Raw genomic sequence first — 18,328 nt, forward strand, 5'->3', positions numbered from 1 at the left:
ATCTTTCAAACATACACATTTTACTGATCAAAGTTGATAAAGGGTGCATTGCATCACTGATAGTTAATTACCAAGGCTTGATATATTAAGCAATACCCTACCTGCCATACAAAAAATATACTTGCCCAAGACAATTTGTTTTTTCCCCTCATATGTTCCCATAAGTAAATTAGTTACTTTATGTTCCATAAAGTGATTAATGGTACTTTATTGTGGATGGAGAAAATTTCCTTCATATGAAAACCATTTGAATAAGTCAATGAGAATAAGGGGGAAAAAAACATTTGTTTTATGAAAACATAATTTCTTACATTCATTTTTCTTACTAGAATGGCCCTTTATGTGGTGCACAGTTTTGGGTGTTTTCTTAGAAATTTTGTTTATAAAAAATATTCTGTTTTGTCTAGCCTGCAATTATAGAACTAGCTGGATAAATTGACTCATCATGTGTGAATGCATGAGCATATCTGTCAAACCCTGTTGATTACATAACAAAACCTTGGATGCCATTACTGATCCTAATATACAAAATAATTGCAAAAGAGTGTTCCCAATGTTGTAAAACAAATCAATAAACTCTTACATCAACTCAAAAACGCAAGATAAAATAGAAAAATGTATTTTGAAGAAAATCACCCCTTGCACAATCCATTTTCCTCAAGTAAGGGCACACAAACCATGCTATCCTGTACACTGCACATCATGCAAATATGCCACAAGTTCCCTTATCAAAATGTGTTTCACTACTAATAAAACAATTATTAAAAATTAAGCATTTATGATTAAAATATTGATGAGCTTTCAAGCATATTGAAGAAATTATCGTATCACTATACATTATACTTTCTTTCCTTGATGCTTGTTTGCTATACATCGATGTTGATGTTCCCAAAACCTTGGACATTGTTGATACACTGCTTTTCACAACCTTAACAGAACATAATAATTATCCCTTTCAGACATCCTCAATTAATTAACATTATAATCTCAGCATATTTTTTAAATATAATGCTAATATTTATAAATGGGTTTTTGGCCACAACATAAGCAGCCACCTCACTGAACATTTTCTCACAGACATCAAATCTCAATTTCTATACTCTCTCTAGATTAGTATCTCCTACTATGGTTGATATGTTGATGATGGCAACGAAGATACCATACAAAAACTATAGCTATTTCTAAATTCTTTTAGCTACAGATTACAGCGTCTATTGAATATGAGGAATATAATCTATAAACTTTTTAAATTTGACCATAACCAGATCTGACTTGAAGGGTTTTAGGTAATGTGTTTTTAAGTTCATTTTATCACTGCTTAGAAATAATGATGGATGAAAGTTTGAACTTTCAACCAAGTTTAGTATTTTGGGCTTGTAGCAAATTCACTAGTAATAACTGGATTTGCTTCTGTAACCATCTTATAATGAAGCAGCAGAAAATCAAGTGGCTGTTAAATACTGCATAATTACATCAAATTCTCTATCTTTTTAAATTGCCAAGTTTGTTATAAGCACAGAATGTAAAGCAATATTCCAAAGTGGATATAAATTGAATAGCAGCACCTCACTGGAAACAGTTGTTATCAAATGGGCATATTATGATTATATGAATTTTATCTACTTATAGTAATTTTATGTTATATCAATTGCAATGAAAATAAGTATCACGTAGAATAATCTCCTATTATATGAATTTTATATACTTTAATAACTACATCAATCATAATCATATAAATGAACAGTTCTTTTACCTGTTTAACATTTTAGGATCCTATAGGAAGGATTAACTTGTGCCAGTGCATAACAAATCATGTTGGTTTGGTATCCCGGGATATTTGTGCTCGTTCTCATACTTTTCAGCTGGTTACAGTGAGACCACAAGAAAAGAATGACAGAAATACTTTAATTTCCCACAGTCAAAATACCATCACTACCACCAAGTATGTATGCAGTATTTATGTATTCCAATAATACAAAAATGCCTATACAGTCAGCTCTTGCTCTGATAAATTTACTTTAGAATAGCTTTGAGCTTTAGTTGAAACTAGTAGTTGGTTATGGTTAGTGAGTTTACTGTAATGGCATTTATTATACTTTATATAATAAATGTAAAGTGAAGTTAACTCTGTTGTTTTGAAGAATGAGTATGCAATCTCAAATTAAATTTTCAAAGCCATTTTCTGTTTTCATCATAACTTTGTCAGTACAAAGGCAGTTATAATGAAACTCAATGAAAAAAATCTTTTTGTATTTGTGTGCTTTTTCTATGTTTATCATATTGTAGGGTTTCACAACATACTCCCAAAACAACATTTACATATACAGTGATACAATTATCTAACCTTCAAAGAAACAAACTCTCAATTAACCAATTCTTGAATGGGTTAGTTTGTCAACTACATACTGGTATAACACAATGTAACTGTACCTTCAGATAACTGAAGGTACAGTTATTACAGCGTACATGGCAAATTACCTTCCTACTGCAGTTGGATAATTGAGAGATTACTGTATGCTGTATTTTAAGGTTTGAAATATGTGAGCTTTTCATTTCATATTCAGAATTATTTAAAATTAACTAAATTCGAATATGAGCTGAGTGCCAAATTTTCATTAACTGTGTGTAATCTTTTAGATCAGAAATTACTGGCATTGATTGGCCAAGTGGATTTGCAAGGCCTTATTGGATGTCTTGAACAAATTATGTGCAGTCTCTAGAGTAGGATTAGCTAAACCTTAAATAATATGGAAAAACTATGCTAATTTATGATAGGTTTACCAACCTTTAATGGGTGACATAATAAAGTCACATAAAAAAATCAATCTTGGTCATGGGTCTTAGATTGATGGAAGTGTAAATACACCGTAATTCAAATCAGCAAAACCTACTAAAATACACATGAAATCAAAATATTAACATATGAAATTACTGCAACAAACAGTGATTGACTCTATTAAATCAAAAATAAATGATGTCAATTCAATTGATGTCTTCAAATGAAAGCTTTCTTTTTTTGGAAACTTAAGTTTTCATCTTATTTAACTGGATCTTTTTATTCGTTCACAGAACATTCAATTAATAAAAATTACATTCTAAATTCGCTTATTCAAAAGTATTATTTCTGAGAAGAAATGCATTTCTAAACATGTATTACTTAAACTCATGCAAGGCCCAAAAGAATTAAGTTTTTACTTCATTATATTGCAGCAACTGTTTTATATAGTAAGTTGTGTGATTAACTGTATATTTTGACATCTAAATACTGGTATAGAGCTGAATGAACAAGAAAGGTTAGGGATGTCTGTTTGATTGCTATGATTATAGCACCGAATTTTTTACCTTGCAGTGTCAGAGGTTTTCTATTTATTTAACCGCAACCATACACTTAGCCCTATACTTCTCAGTATATCCTATGTCTGTAGAAGCATTGAGTTCTCAAAGCCAGTTTTCTGGCATTTGAATCATGATAATTCCTTGTGTTGTATCACCATTCCCTTTTATGCTTGGGTAAGGTATATGATGATAGCCGAGATGTAAGTAAAACCATGTAACCTAGCAGGTGGTACATTCATTAATGGTGTTACTAGAAGTGATGACACTGTCACATGGAAGACTAGAAACCATTGTGCGATTGGTTTCTAATGATGGCTTAATGGTAACAGAGTTCCATGTTGTATCCTGACAGGTGCTTTTTTAAAATCCATCAGTATCATCATATAGCCATTCCTTAATCCAACTCAGCCATCGTTCTGCACTGAAGTGCCATTGAATTAGGAATAGCTATCTAGTAACGTGTTGGACTCCCTCTGACACATCCCGTAGGCACAGATGATCTTGTAAATGCTAGGTTTCTTAATTGGTAGATGGGAGAGATTTTGGAGACCTAAGAAGATTAGAAATCTTGAGAGAAAGAAGAGAACTCTGATACCCTGTTGATATAGCAACTTTTGAAATCTTCTCTGTAACTGACTAAATAAGGGAAGAAATACTGCTTCTCTGAAAACTTTTTTTGTCTTCCACTGGTGTGTGGCTGAGTTCATGTAGGATTCTGTTATAGCCATTCTTTGGTAGGATTGAACTCAGGTAATCAAGCTTGAGATTTCTTTTATCAATACTGCTTAAGATTTTATATGCTCTATCTCTTAGGGGTTGGTATAATCACAATTTTTTTTTGCATTGAATGATGATGGGATTTTGTGTGCAAGTATCATCCAGTATGTATTGGCTTCCTATAAACTTAAATAACTGAGTTTGTTCTTCTGGGATACCCCCTATGAGCATCTAAAAATGATCTGTTGGTTTTTAATTGTAAAGTGAATTTGATTCTAGGATGTTTAGGAGAGAAAAATTTTTGTAGTTCATTAGAGAATTTAGTTAAATGATGAAAAGGTTATCGACATATAATAAAGAGACTTTGAGTTCCATGGATACGCTAAGGCTTCTTTCTCAAATCACTCCATGAACAAGTTTGCTAGCAGCAGAGACAGAGAAGCATCCATTTTCCTTTCTGTTCAAAAAATGTTCTTGGAATTTAAAGATATTGTTGATACAATGTTTAAAATATCCAGCAGAAAGAGATCTTGGAGTAAATGTATAGTTTCTACTCTGAACACACAAGTGAGCAAATTAATGTCTATAATGATGGCTTAATGGCAACAGAGTTCCATGTTTACTTCAGTAACTTGGTTGCAGTTTTGCAGTTGATAATAGGAAGACTAGTGTATTGAACAGAGGCCAAATAGAGGTCAAGATCATATTTTCACTTGATGACAAATAGCTGAGAAATCATTGGCATATGACAAGGTGGCCAGAGAAAAACTTTTAAAAACATTGCAGTTATATTTGGTAAATGGAACATTTATACAGAGCAATACATAGTCTACGTTTAAGCTAAGTTTAAGTTGTAAGTCAGAAGTGAAGGAAAAATACAGGAAGAATTGTGCATCCTTGTCTTACCCTTGATTTTATATCAAGGGTAAGACAAGGATGCACATTATCCCCACTCTTATTCATCATATGTATGGCATTAGGCCTGATAATAGAATTGGGGATGTCAAACTTACTCTTTGCCTTATGCAGATGATGTTGTACTCCTAAACACATCTAGTGAAATCTCTAGGTCTCTTAACTAAATTGAGTAACAGCTCAGCTGTAACACATTTGGCATGAAAATCTGCATCAAAGAGACAAAAACTATGAAAATAGGTAGAAACATTGAAGAAAGACATCAACTGCATTCTGAATGGAGAACCGTTGTAACATGAAATCCCAAGGCTTCCGAATTGTAGTCATCAGGGATGTCTTTCCTAATTAGGACTCTGCACTTGTCTACAGCATTTCACTTTGTTTTGTGTTGTCTTTGTATGACTGAGATGAAATATCAGAAGCATTAAAACATTGGTTTCCCAGTGCTGTTTTCTCTCCATTAAGCTTCTAACATGAGTTCTAAAGTTCCCAATACTTAAGCGTAAACACAGATTGCTAGAGTTGAGTGGTGAAGGCTCCAATGCCGAATGTCATCATCAAATTCCTGACATTTACTCTCAAGGGGTGTACAGAATATGATAGTACTACATGAAAAATTTACATCATTACTAACTTCCTACCTACAATTTTCTGCCAAATCAATCTGTTACCTGTCAAAGCTACAACATTGTCAGATCTTATATTTATATATCTATCTTCTAAGGCATTACCATATCAATCCACCTATATCTTGGTCTTCCTCTGGGTCTTTTTCCTGCCAGAGAACACTTGTCAGCATCCAGGAATGCGTTAGCAGAGCTAACGCATTCCTGGATGCTGACAATGCCAAGTTCTTTCCTAATATCCTCGTTTTTAATATGATATTGCCATTGATGCATCTGTTCACACCCCTAATCTTTCTCAGGACTCTCATATCTGCAGTCTCTAGTCTTTGGTCAAGTGTTTTACTTCTGACCCAGCTCTCAGATCCATGTTAAAATTGGTTTGAACAATGTCTTGTATATAGCTAATTTAGTGTTTTGACTAATTTCTCTCTTATTCCATATAAATTTATTCAGTTGACTTCCTACCATATCAGCTTTGTTGATTCTGTTGTCTATTTCCATATTTAATTTATTATATTCACTAAAAATTGTGCCTAAGTAGCTGAAATGTTAATGCTGAATGTCTTGTATACATAGTAGTGTTTACCTCCTGCAATGAGGCTTTGTACTTAATACTGAAGTAATGCGAAATTATTTACCTACACTAACCTTTTATTTTTTAGAAAATGTTTTTTTTTTTTTTAATCCCTCTTAACATGAACACTTCATTTATATTTTTGTACATTACACCTTCAAGTTAGAAAACAAAAAATGCCTTGCAGAATCACTTTATTCATATGCATTAAATAATGTGTATATTTCTTGCAGGCACCTCCTAGCAGCTGATACTAAAGAAGAGAGAATCTTATGGTGTAATCAGCTAAATGATTCATTGACTATTGTTCGTAAATGGAATATCAACAATACTTTAAGACCTCTTAGCAGCAAGCCTGAAACCAGCAAGTAAAGAACAAGTTTTTATGTGTATTTTAAAACCAGGATATGGAATCAGTTTAATTTTTATAGATTTTTAATTTTTTCATTTATAGAGTTTGTAAAAATGACTAAATGAGGTTTCATTTGTATATTCCTTTTTGATATTCCTCTGTTAATATCTGAAAATATTTACGCTAGGATATGACGAAAATATGTATAATTCCGTGTCTTGCACAACTAAAAAAAAAAAAAAAAAAAAAAAAAAAAAAAAAAGTGTGCACAAAACTTGAACCATGTTCTTTATAAACCTTTTCAGTTCATCCTCTAGTTCAGTCAGTATTGAAAAATAGCCACTGGTTGAAGATTTGGGTTTGAATCCTATCTAGGATGCAGAGAACCTTAATTATAATGGATTTTTGGTTGAAGGTGAGATGAGCTAGTCTCACATTTTTTTTTTTTTTTTCTTTTTCCCTCCACAAGCCTACATCTTTCATCCTACAAAAAGCAAACTGGCCAAAAAGCATGCAAGATTAAGAGATATAATGCATCAGCATCACAACCTTAGTTGCTCTGGGTGTAACTCCAAAAAGTCATCTTTCTCTTTTTAGGAATATGTTTGGATAAAAGTTTGAACTTGAACAGTGATGTCTGGTAAAATCCACATGCATAAAATTTTTTTTTATTAATTCAGTTTCTCACATTGTATGGTACAAATCAGTACTGGAAATAAATTTCTGAATGGTGGTTGAAAAGAGAAAAGTTTATATCGAAGTTAAATGAATTAAATGATACACACACAGACATTATACATCCAGTATGACATTCAAGTTTATCTGGTTAACATAATGCATGTAATAACCTAACATCTGTGAAGTTATATAAGATAGAACCATAAGTGGGTGAGAATAAGATCTTGATTTATGTTGCATTGCGTTGGCCATCAAATCATCTCGCAAACTTCCTTAAATTTACAAATGTAATTATAAAATTCAAGATATGGCATTTTTGGTTGTTGCTAGACCTGACTTGGCAACTTTTTCCCTTCTACATTGTTTTATATGTTCTCAAGAAGATCTCCCCTGACTGGCTCATCTATCAGTTTTCATAAGAACAGAAAATCTTGTCAGCACCTAGTTTCTTCATGGTGATAAAATTGTGGATACTTTGTTCAGAGGTGTCAAGGCTTCTTTCATGTTTGCTTCAAGGCAGAGCAGTAGCTTCTCTGTAATTTTGAGTTTCTTGATTCGAAATGTGTTCACAAAATGTAGCTTTTTTTTTTTTTAAAAATACTTAGGATCTCCCTTAGGCAAAATAATTTTATTTTATTTATTGTTTGATATGGCATATGCTTCATCTCTCACTATTCTAATGATTCATTTTTGTGCTGTTGGTGACATGATGTAGCATGTTTCTGGCTTAAAACTCAGATTAATATGTCCAAGATAGAGAAAGATACATACCATATTCTTGGTATGTGTCCTGACTTTTAAAGTTTGGATGTGGCAAACTGATGAGCCCCATAGCAAAAATTTCTTTCTATTCATAATTGCTACTGTTTCAAAAAAAAAAAGTGCACTCTGTATAGAGTGTTTAAACATACAGTAATTAAATTTCATCCCTATAGGTAGGTTAGTAAATAGACCAACCACATGTAGTCTTGCTAAGAGATCAATCCTTCAATTCAAGGATTGTCTTTTGTCTTATTACTAAAATCTCTTGAATTTTTCATCATTTTTTCCATCATGTGGAGCCAGCAAGTTATCTGTTGAGGAATCAACCTACAATAGTTTTGGAAGCTAATTTCTGTTATCTACGGGCTATTATGATGTGGATCCTACATGGATTACACATAATAAAACTAACACTATAAGAGTTCAATAAACTGGCCTAAGAAGAGTAAGGATAGTTAAACCGAAACCTATTGACAGAATATGCTACCTGCGCTTTGGTAAGTACATGGGGAGAGAATCTCTCCATACATGCTTACCAAAGTGGAGAAGTCACTGCTAAAGTGATTGTCATAGAGTAGGCCTAAATGGTGACTTTCTTTCAATAACCAGCAGCTTTCTTCTTTTAATCATTCCACAATTGCACATGCTTGGGATAGTAGTTTGTACTGTGTTTCCTAAAGTCTGACAGAAAAGCAACAGTTAACTGTGAATGTCAGTGCAGAGAAAAGTATGGAGAGATTTCCAAGAGATTCAGGAGAATGTTTAGATAGCAGCTATTTTATTGAATGTCACATTTCCTTTCAGTAAATGTGAATATGTCATGTCATAATGAGGACATCATAAAACAGTGATTTTAGATATGAGTGCCTGTATATTAAAGATTGATAACCTGTTAAAGAACTCCATTATGAGGCAGTTATGATGTAGATCCTGCATGGATTACACATAGGTAGGAGATTAAAGATAGTTAATTTCGAAACTGGTTGGTCCGGCATTATGCTGCCTCAGAAGTTTGTTAATACCCTGAAGTACTTTACACTCATGTGAGGAAAGTGTTTTGGATAAATGTCTTCACAGAAATTAGGAAAACAAGAGATATAATCCTGGAACCTAAGGATCTCTTAGCACAACTAGATGTGGTCAACTTATTAATTCTCGCCCATGAATGGTCCTTTCTTATAACATTTGAACTTTACAGAGTTAGGATATTTTAATATGCAGCATCCTCAGTGATGGATATACAATGCCTATTGTCAGATACTGTTAATGCTTTGTAACTGTTGTAAGATGCATTTAGTTGGTTATCAACAAAACATGTTTTTCTTTCGGTAACAATAAATAAACTTAATCAGAATAAAGTACTGAAAATTCATCTTAAATGCATTTTCAGTACTTTATTTCCATTCCTGAAGAACGTGAGAAACTAATTATGCATGTGAATTTAATGGACATTATTATAAGTGTGGGAAAAAAGATCTAGAAGCCTTCTGATTAAAAAAAAGAAGGCTTAGTTCCATGTTCTAAAACCTGTATATACTGTAATTGTTCAGCTAGTAACAAAAATGTCTCACCTTACTGTTAAGGGCATTCTTTCACGGTTTGGTATTAAACTATGAAGACTAATAGTAAGCGTAAATTAACTAAAGTGATTGCCTTTGTTAAAATATGGATAGGATTTCTATCACAACAGGTGCCAACTTTTCACACAAGAGAAAGCTTAAATATTTTAAACTGAAATCAGAAGCTATTAATATTTTACATAAGGAATTAAGTCAATATTTTGATTCTTCATGGGTCATACTGCATGCAACAGTATGAATCCCATTTATAGCACTCATGTTTTTCAGTGAGAACAAAAGTAGTTTATCAGTGTTAAGCAGCACCCTGAATAACTTATTTCCTAACATAAGTTATTCTTATCTTGAAGTCAATATGTTTTAAAAGAGGTAAACCGTGAGTAGACATATCGGTACAAAATAAATAACGGAACAAACTCACTTAGAAAGATTATTTATTAGTATAATTTTCCCCTGTGTGTCACAGGCATCCTCAGTACATTAAGCTCAAAATTAAACACTAACTGACAATTCCAAAAGTGCCACCTAAGTAGCTGGTGTAAGATAACTAAAAAGGTCAATAACTTTTCTAAAAAAAAAAAAAAAAAATTGTTGAAGTTCATCTTCTGATGAACTTCAACAATTTCTCACTAAGTTAAACGCATTTCATCCTAGGATCAAGTTTACCCTAGAAATAGAATCAAATAAGCAGTTAGCCTTTTTAGATCTACTAATTCTTCGCCAACCAGATGGTAACCTACATTTCTCAGTTTATAGAAAGAAGACTCATACAGGCCATTATATCCATGCGGAATCTCATCACCATCCCAGTCAAAAGGCAGAAACTATTAAAACACTGGTTCATCGAGCCCACTCCTTTTGTTCTACAGACGATCTTTTACAGAAAGAACTACAATACATAACTTCTTCCTTTCTATCTAATGGTTATAAGAATTGCTTCATTGAAAGAACTTTGAGTAGTTTTAATGTCTTCCTCTTCAAACACAGAGGAAATAACGTGCATTACTATCCCTTATGTACAAGGCATCAGTGAACGTATAGCAAAAGTTTTAAAACCACTGAATATTTTTGTTGCCTTTTGACCGTTTAGAAAAATCTCCGCCTTTCTCACTTCTAAGGACAAGCTTCCACATCTTAATGATCCAGGTGTCTACCAGATTCCGTGCTCTTGTGGATTATCTTATTTCGGACAAACGGGAAGATCTGCCTCTATTTGGCTAGAAGAACACCAATCTTATATTAAATACTTTAAACCTGAAAAGTCTGGACTTTCTGAACATGCCATCTTCACTAGACACAGAGTTCACTGGAGAAAGACGAGTTCTTCACAAAAGTCAGTTTCTCATGGAACGCCTTTATAAAGAAACATGTGAAACTCTACTTCATTCTCCTAACTTAAACAGATCTGACAGCTTACGTCTGTCCCCTTTAGGGGAGATAGTACTTTACAAATCAGCTAATCTTTCCTAACTTTTTATTGTATTAATTTTTTTTTTTTTTTTTTAGGAAAGTTATTGACCTTTTTAGTTATCTTACACCAGCTACTAGACTAGAGACTTCAGATATGAGAGTCCTGAGAAAGATTATAGGCGTGAACAGATGGCATCAGTGGCAGTATCATATTAAAAACGAGGATATTAGGAAAGAACTTGACATTGTCAGCATCCAGGAATGCATTAGCAGAGCTAATCTCAGGTGGTATGGTCACTTAAATAGAATGGGAGAGGAAAGATTAGCAAAACAAGTGTTCTCTGCCAGGTTGGCAGGAAAACGACCGAGAGGAAGACCAAGATATAGGTGGATTGATACGGTACAAAGTGCTTTAGACGATAGAAATATAAGATCTGATAATATTGGAGTGTTGACAAGTAACAGACTGATTTGGAGGAAAATTGTAGATAGGAAATTAATAATGATGTAATTTTTTTCATGTAGTACTATCATATCCTGTACACCCCTTGAGGGTACATGCAGGAATTTGATGATGATGATACACCAGCTACTTAGGTGGCGCTTTTTGGAATTGTCAGTTAGTGTTTAATTTTGAGCTTAATGTACTGAGGATGCCTGTGACACACAGGCGAAAATTATACTAATAAATAATCTTTCTACGTGAGTTTGTTCCGTTATTTATTTTGTATTGAAGTTAATATGCATTATAGTGAGACACAGATCTTAAACACTTCAGGGAGAAAGTGATGGTATAACTAATGCAAATTGCAGGTGCTTTATGATAAATTTACATCAATGAGAAATTAGCATCACATTCTTTGTTCTTCAGCTCAGTAAACTTAAAGGTTTTTAATAAAGATAACTGTAAATTGGCACTTATAATATAGCAGCCATTATTTTTGAAAAATTTGGTACAACATAAAAAGAATGTTTGAATTTCAAATTGCTGATCTCAGTTTTGCTAGCAAAGTATCAATTATTTCAAAAAAAAATACAAGGTGATTGATCTCAAGTTGTAAAAAGAGCTGCATGTGCAGAATAAAAGGTCCTTCACATTCAATATACATACAGTAGAAGCTTGAATTAATAGATGGCCAATGATAATACAAAAAGATATTTCTACATTGTGTAAGTACTGAGAAAATACCCTTAAAATATGAACCAGTTTCATTCAAATGCATTTTACTTGTGTCAATCATAGATAAACTATTTTAGAATATCAGCTTATGTAGTATAGCTGAGGTGTATACTTTATCATGAGAAAGAGAAGATAGTGGAGGGTAGGGATCCACCAGTCCATTGTGACAAAATACACTGAAGTGATACAACACAGTGAATCTTTGCTTCGCTTAGTCAACTCTTGCTATAACCCCTGTTATAGCAAGAGTTGACTATCAAGAGTATCACTGCTGAGCTCCTGTATGTTCATTATAGTTTTTTCCTCTTTTTGGAAGCATCAGATCAAAAAAAAAAAAAAAACATATCAAATGAATTACTTTTTTTTGCTAATCCTGCTGACATGCTAGTTAGTTAATTTACTAAGGCATGGAAATTCTATGAGAAAAACAACTATCCCCTCAGTTTGTTTCCAAGATGTTTATAATCTGAATATCTTTGTGTATTTTGTAATATTAAGTAATACAACAAAAAACATGAATTGAAGTTTTTTAATTACTAATTAAATACACTTTCTCAAGAAACGTAATTTTTGATTATACAAATTTCTTTTGAAAGCAATATCTTTAATTTTATCATTTCAAAATTTATGCTTTGATATGATTTTAACTGTCACATCTGATTTTTCACACTTGTAAAGCTGTACAATGTCTGCTGTTAAATATTGAAGATAAAGCCACATGTTTTCCAGCTTTTAACATTCACTAAGCATCTGTCTTATACGATACAGAATTGAATTTATCATACCATTTCTGAAGTGGTAGGATAAATTCACCTAATTTCTGAAGGATCTTTTACGTGATAAACTGTTTTCACAACAAATCACATTATAAAAATAACTGGGCTTTTTACTATGATCTGAATGAGCCATGGATCAGTTTAAAATGTACACAGAATTTCTTCTCACATGATGAATACAAGTAACAAATACGTGCTTTGCTGTATATTTGAAAAAAAAAAAAAATTGGGGGGGGGGGGATCTGTGTGTGTGTGTGTTCATTTATGATGAAAGCTTGCATTTATTTTTATTGTGTGAGAAAGAGCTCCATGATGACAAAGTCCATTGGTTGAAAATACATCTAGGATGTGAAGAAACTTTATCAGGGCTTTTTCAAGTAAAGGTCAGTGTTAGCTAGTTGTGTGTGGAGGTGGCAGTATTTTCTTTCCACAACTACACAAACAGCTAGATGAGCACTCAATTTACACACCAAAAATATTATATTATGGCTCTTAAAGATCTAAGGTAAATACAAAGGATATTACTGTGAGAAAGAACATATTCCATAAATATTAAATTTTATTTATACCACACATTTTGCTAATATTGCAACTGGTAGCTTTCCTTAAGGTAATACAAAATAATATAAACATATTTTTTGAATGTGGAAAGTGGAGGAAATCAGTCTTGCAGTGATAATGCGCAACATTGTTTTCCAAATACCATGCTTTGGCATATTAAAGGTTACATATGAGCAAATGACTGGATTCTATGAAACAAAGTGGCTGGGTTATCTTCTAGATGACTAGTTGGTCTGTTGTCCCTAACATCAGAATTACGACTGATGTTCTTGATTTCACAGCTTCTGTCACAGGGAAATGTGCCAGACTTGAAAAATTTTTGGTATCAGAATATTTCAATATACATTAGACAACTCATTCACTACATACGAATATATCCCAATCAACGAAATCCCTGCACGCACCGTTCTGTCTTAAAAGAAATTACTATAACAAACTGTAGGGAGTCTTCGACTTACGATGGAGACATTGGAATGGAATCCCGTCGTAAGTCGAGGACTTTTTTTAATTCTTGGTTTCTGTTTAACTTAAAACAGTTAAAAATGTATAAACTTACATTAGCACTTATACATATGAATACAAAATTAAAAAAGAAAAAAAAATACATAAACATATCAAAAATGGTGATTTTTGATATGTGTTTATTTCAGATTTTTCTTGAAAATTTCGGCAGTTTTAAAATTGGAACTGGCAGCTTCTGTTTTCGTATGTTATGTAAGTTAAATCAGCTTTTGAATCGATAAAGCCAACTTTTACTAGCATTAAATGTATGATCGCCATATTTATCTTCTTATTTCCTTAATTTGTCAAATAAGCTGTGTGCTTTTGTTTGAAAAAAAATCCATTTCATGAATTAGACCTTCTCTTTTTTTCATTAAAATTCTACATTTCATATTAACTGTCCCTTTAATTGCCTCCGTTATTCTTGATTTATCTTTGCGTGCTATTTCAATGGCTTTCTTTGGTGATATGCTTTGCTTGTTAACTAATGGCGAAGCTGCAATGTGATATATGTATGTATATGCTGGCAACAAAGCTAAATTAGAGAATTTTTAATAATTTTTGGCCGTCGTAGGTCGAGGACTACCTGTGTTCTTGTGGTCCCTATAAGTTTCCTATAGTGAGTCAACTGTAAACAAATGCTAATAAAATACAGTAACATAAAGATATTGTGAGAAGCAGGGATAAATGCCTTTAAATTGCACCAGTTTTTTTTTTTTTTTTTTTTTTTTCAATGTACTGATCAACCTATTTCTCCAACCTTTTCTGATTTCATTGGGACTACAATGTACAACTTAAAGATTAACCGAAGTAATGCATATTCAAATCTCATTACATTATAGATACTGATATTTGTGAATGAATCTCTCTGCCTAACTTGAGACTGCAACAGGCCTAAAGTGCTATGTTATCTTTGTTGGCTTCTAAAGTGCTGCATTATCTAACTCTTAACCATGTGCACAGGGTTAACTAAATGCTAGGATTTTACTACATTCAACAAGGAAAAACCAAAGTTGGTCCCATAAATTGACTTGATTACAGCTTGATAGGCTGAGATCCAGAGCCACTATTAACCACACATGGTTGAAATTTTGATTAGGAATTTAAGATTTTTAATAGATGATAAAGAAACTTGAGAGAAAATTTGCCAAGTGGATGGGAAGGGAATGTATTGTGAGAGTTGACATGGCTATTTAGTAATGTATATTATCTATTTGACAAATGAAGTTTTGGGGAGGTGTGTATAATGCAGAAAAGGTTAGGTTCTTGATTGTATGTTAAATCAACATGCTATATAGTTCAGCTACTGCTCCCTTTCCCAATTGTAAATCATTCTGGAGTTATGGAAATAGCATTCCAGTTTTTTTAATAGTGTTACACAAAACTTTCAATGAGTATAAAGAAAGTGTAATTAGTAGAAATCTTATTACCATTTTCTCTTCCTGAATTTTACTTAAATTTTAGTTTAAGTTAAATTCAAATAGCACCTGAGAAAACGGAAATAGTAATGTTAGACATTATTTAATTCTTGAATCTGAGATCAGAGTCCACTAAATGAGATTTTGATAAGTGTTTGACTAGTTATCTTGCATTACATGCACACAACATTTAATATTAGTACTGGGTTGAAAGTGAAATCATATCAAATGAATTTTTTTTTTCTATACTACATGTTACATTATATCTTTCTCATTTGTGAGGGATGATTACAAATCAGAATACATTAGAAATAGGCTGTACACTATTTTTAATGATTATTAACAGTGCAAAATAGAAAAGATCTTCCAATATAATTTGCTATAAAAATATACTCTACAAAAAAAAAAAGTAATCACTTCTTGCAGAGGAACTGACTAGCTCATACTATATTTAAAGTACAATATTTACATAATTATTAAGAATTAACATGCTATAATTTTCATACAACTGTAGCCTTCTTGCAGTGGGGGGAAAAATTCTCTGTAGCTTCACATTATTTTTAATCATAGTTTCAGACACAAACCTAATTCATTGAGCTATCTCTGCTTGTTTCCAATCCCAAGGAATACAAATTTCACCATCTTGTAATACAGAATAGTAATGAGACACTCGTAGCCGTGAATCTCTCAAGTAAGCTGCCCATATATCAGCATTTTCTAGTAAACGCTCACAACACTTCACCATTAGGTCAGGTGTTATGTTATCGTCTTTATTTAATGAGAGGAGTCCTAATACTGACATGCTCAAACAATAAACTTCCCACTCTAGAGCTCGCATTCTGTAAACAGAAAAAGTTATGTATTTATATGTCAATTTCTTACATACTACATAAATAATTTTAAGACAAAAAAAAACATCTTTGAAAGCAAAGATTTCGGAATGTACACCGAACAGTATTTTTTATGAAAAAATATTACATGAGTGATGCCAATATCAGACGATACACTACACCTGTTGATATTGATAAATGTCACCTTTTCTTGAAAACTAAATTTCTCATTAAGAATGAAATGATCTAAACCTGGTGCAGTTAATAGAAGGCTTTTTTTTTTAAGCTTAGTTAATCTATTAATATCGCAAGACAATAAAAAGAATGCTGCAGACACGAGAATATAAAACTTGGCCATATTTTGATTTGAGACTAACAGATTATCATTAGTATTAAGCCAATTCAGACAAGGTAAAATGTTAAGTTTAACAAACATGAGATGAGAGAGAGATGGTAAAATGATATTAAAGACAAAAACTATCAATTTGTTAGGAATGAGACTTACTCAGATTTTTGGAGAGGAGAGGCAGTCATTCCAATTTAAATTTGGGTAATGTACTTTAGCACTCTCTCTTCTTGAATAAACATTTGAATTTCTAGTGGCAATCTGGTTTAGTACACTGTACTAAGCCAGATTTCTCACTTGTGATATGCAATTGCATTTTTGCAAGTAGAAGAGGTGCCAATCACATGCAACCTCATACATGCCTCAAAGGGAAAGGCAGCCAGGAAAAAATAGATATACTAGGATGTGGGCTTCATTGTTAAATCTAAGCTCACCAAGTCGATACTTTCTTGTAACATCATTTCTGAAAGAATAGGTGTACTCTCAATTGGAATAGAGAACAATAAAATTAATATCCTACTATGCTCCAACATCTGTAGCTGATAATCAAGAAATAGAAAATTTTTACATGAATCTTGAACAGGCATTAAATTACAAGTCAACATACACATTCATTGGTGGTGACTTTAATGCCATATGGCCTAGGAAAAAGAAATAGGAGAGAGATTAGCTGAATTTGCTGCAGCTGAACAACTCTTTCTCATGAACCCTTTTTTTCAACAAACACCTAGGAAGAAGATGGACTTGGCAATCACCAAATGGAGAGACAAAAAATGAAATTGACTGCATTTTAACAGACTGTAAAAGACTTGTACAATAGGTAAAACATAGATTCTGACCACATTACTCCTTCAGAGTCATAAGAATAGACCACAAAAAAGAACATATCAGGGCAACATCAAACCAAACAAATAAACTACCAACAGTTCAGGAAGTACATAGAAGAGACCAACTGGACTATTAAAAACTGTTACATAAATAATGACTATATTGACTTTATTAATAAATTCGAGTGCAGGAAAAAATCAGAAATTCCTGTGAAACAAAAGAGAACAACTCTCACCTCAAACTATAGAACTACTGAAAAAGAGAAAAGAACTGAAGAAAATTTTCTAGAATACAGAATTATCTGTAAGCTGCTAAGGAAAAGAATTCCAGAAGACTACAAAGCTTTCAGGATACAAAAATTAAGAGAAGCAGCACAGGCAAAAACCAGCCTGAAAACAATAGAGAAAGACTTAAATTTTAAGCAGTCAATTCCATCTGCTTTACAGGATCAAAATAGAGAAATTATGCAGAATTTTTATGATATCTATGCAACTAAGTGCCAAGTTTCAGAACCTATCATTCCAAAACCAAGCAATATACCAGATGTACTTGCAGAAGAAATAGAACATGCCCTTAAGAAAATGAGTAAAGGTAAAGCCTCAGGACTTGATCATGTTAAGGCAGAAGAAATTCAACAAGATGAACCAATTATTTTCAAAGCCTTGGCTGCCAGATTCATGTGGTACTCCAAAGAAAGATTCCAGAAGAAGGGTAAACCTCAAAAACCACACTTCTATTCAAAAAAGGGAACAAGGAAGACAAACTATCGTCCAATCTGTCTACTCCCTCACATTTATAAGATCATGATGGTTTATGATCTTATATATGTTCACAACTAACAGAAAAATGCAGAGAATACCGAATCTCTGTTTCCTCTTTATTGATTTTAAAAAAGCATTTGATACCATAGATCAAATGCAGACCCTACTTACATCCACATG

The 18,328-nt window shown here is 32.7% G+C and overlaps 2 protein-coding genes across 5 annotated transcripts in view; one reads left to right on the top strand and one right to left on the bottom strand.

The window, feature by feature from the left end:
* The window catches only part of LOC150096530 (uncharacterized), a 295,354-nt gene extending 288,409 nt beyond the window's left edge, over nt 1-6,945 (top strand). For 2 of the 4 annotated variants that reach the window (XM_090408206.1, XM_090408207.1), the window contains 2 exons: nt 1,770-1,942; nt 6,402-6,944. In XM_090408206.1, coding sequence (XP_090264332.1) covers nt 1,770-1,942; nt 6,402-6,540 — 312 coding nt within the window. In that variant the 3' untranslated portion in view covers nt 6,541-6,944. Of the gene's footprint in view, nt 1-1,769; nt 1,943-6,401 lie in introns of all 4 variants that reach the window. The other 2 variants (XM_090408208.1, XM_090408210.1) reach the window with 2 other exon arrangements.
* Nucleotides 6,946-12,638: 5,693 nt separating this feature from the next.
* The window catches only part of LOC150096531 (T-cell activation inhibitor, mitochondrial-like), a 106,403-nt gene continuing 100,713 nt past the window's right edge, over nt 12,639-18,328 (bottom strand). The window contains exon 9 of the mRNA XM_090408552.1: nt 12,639-16,222. Coding sequence (XP_090264678.1) covers nt 15,973-16,222 — 250 coding nt within the window. The 3' untranslated portion in view covers nt 12,639-15,972. The remainder of the gene's footprint in view (nt 16,223-18,328) is intronic.

The sequence above is a fragment of the Typopeltis vanoorti genome, chromosome 18, assembly GCF_054136105.1.
Source record: "Typopeltis vanoorti isolate ZY-2024b chromosome 18, IOZ_Tvanoo_1.0, whole genome shotgun sequence".
In the NCBI taxonomy this organism is placed as follows: domain Eukaryota; kingdom Metazoa; phylum Arthropoda; class Arachnida; order Uropygi; family Thelyphonidae; genus Typopeltis; species Typopeltis vanoorti.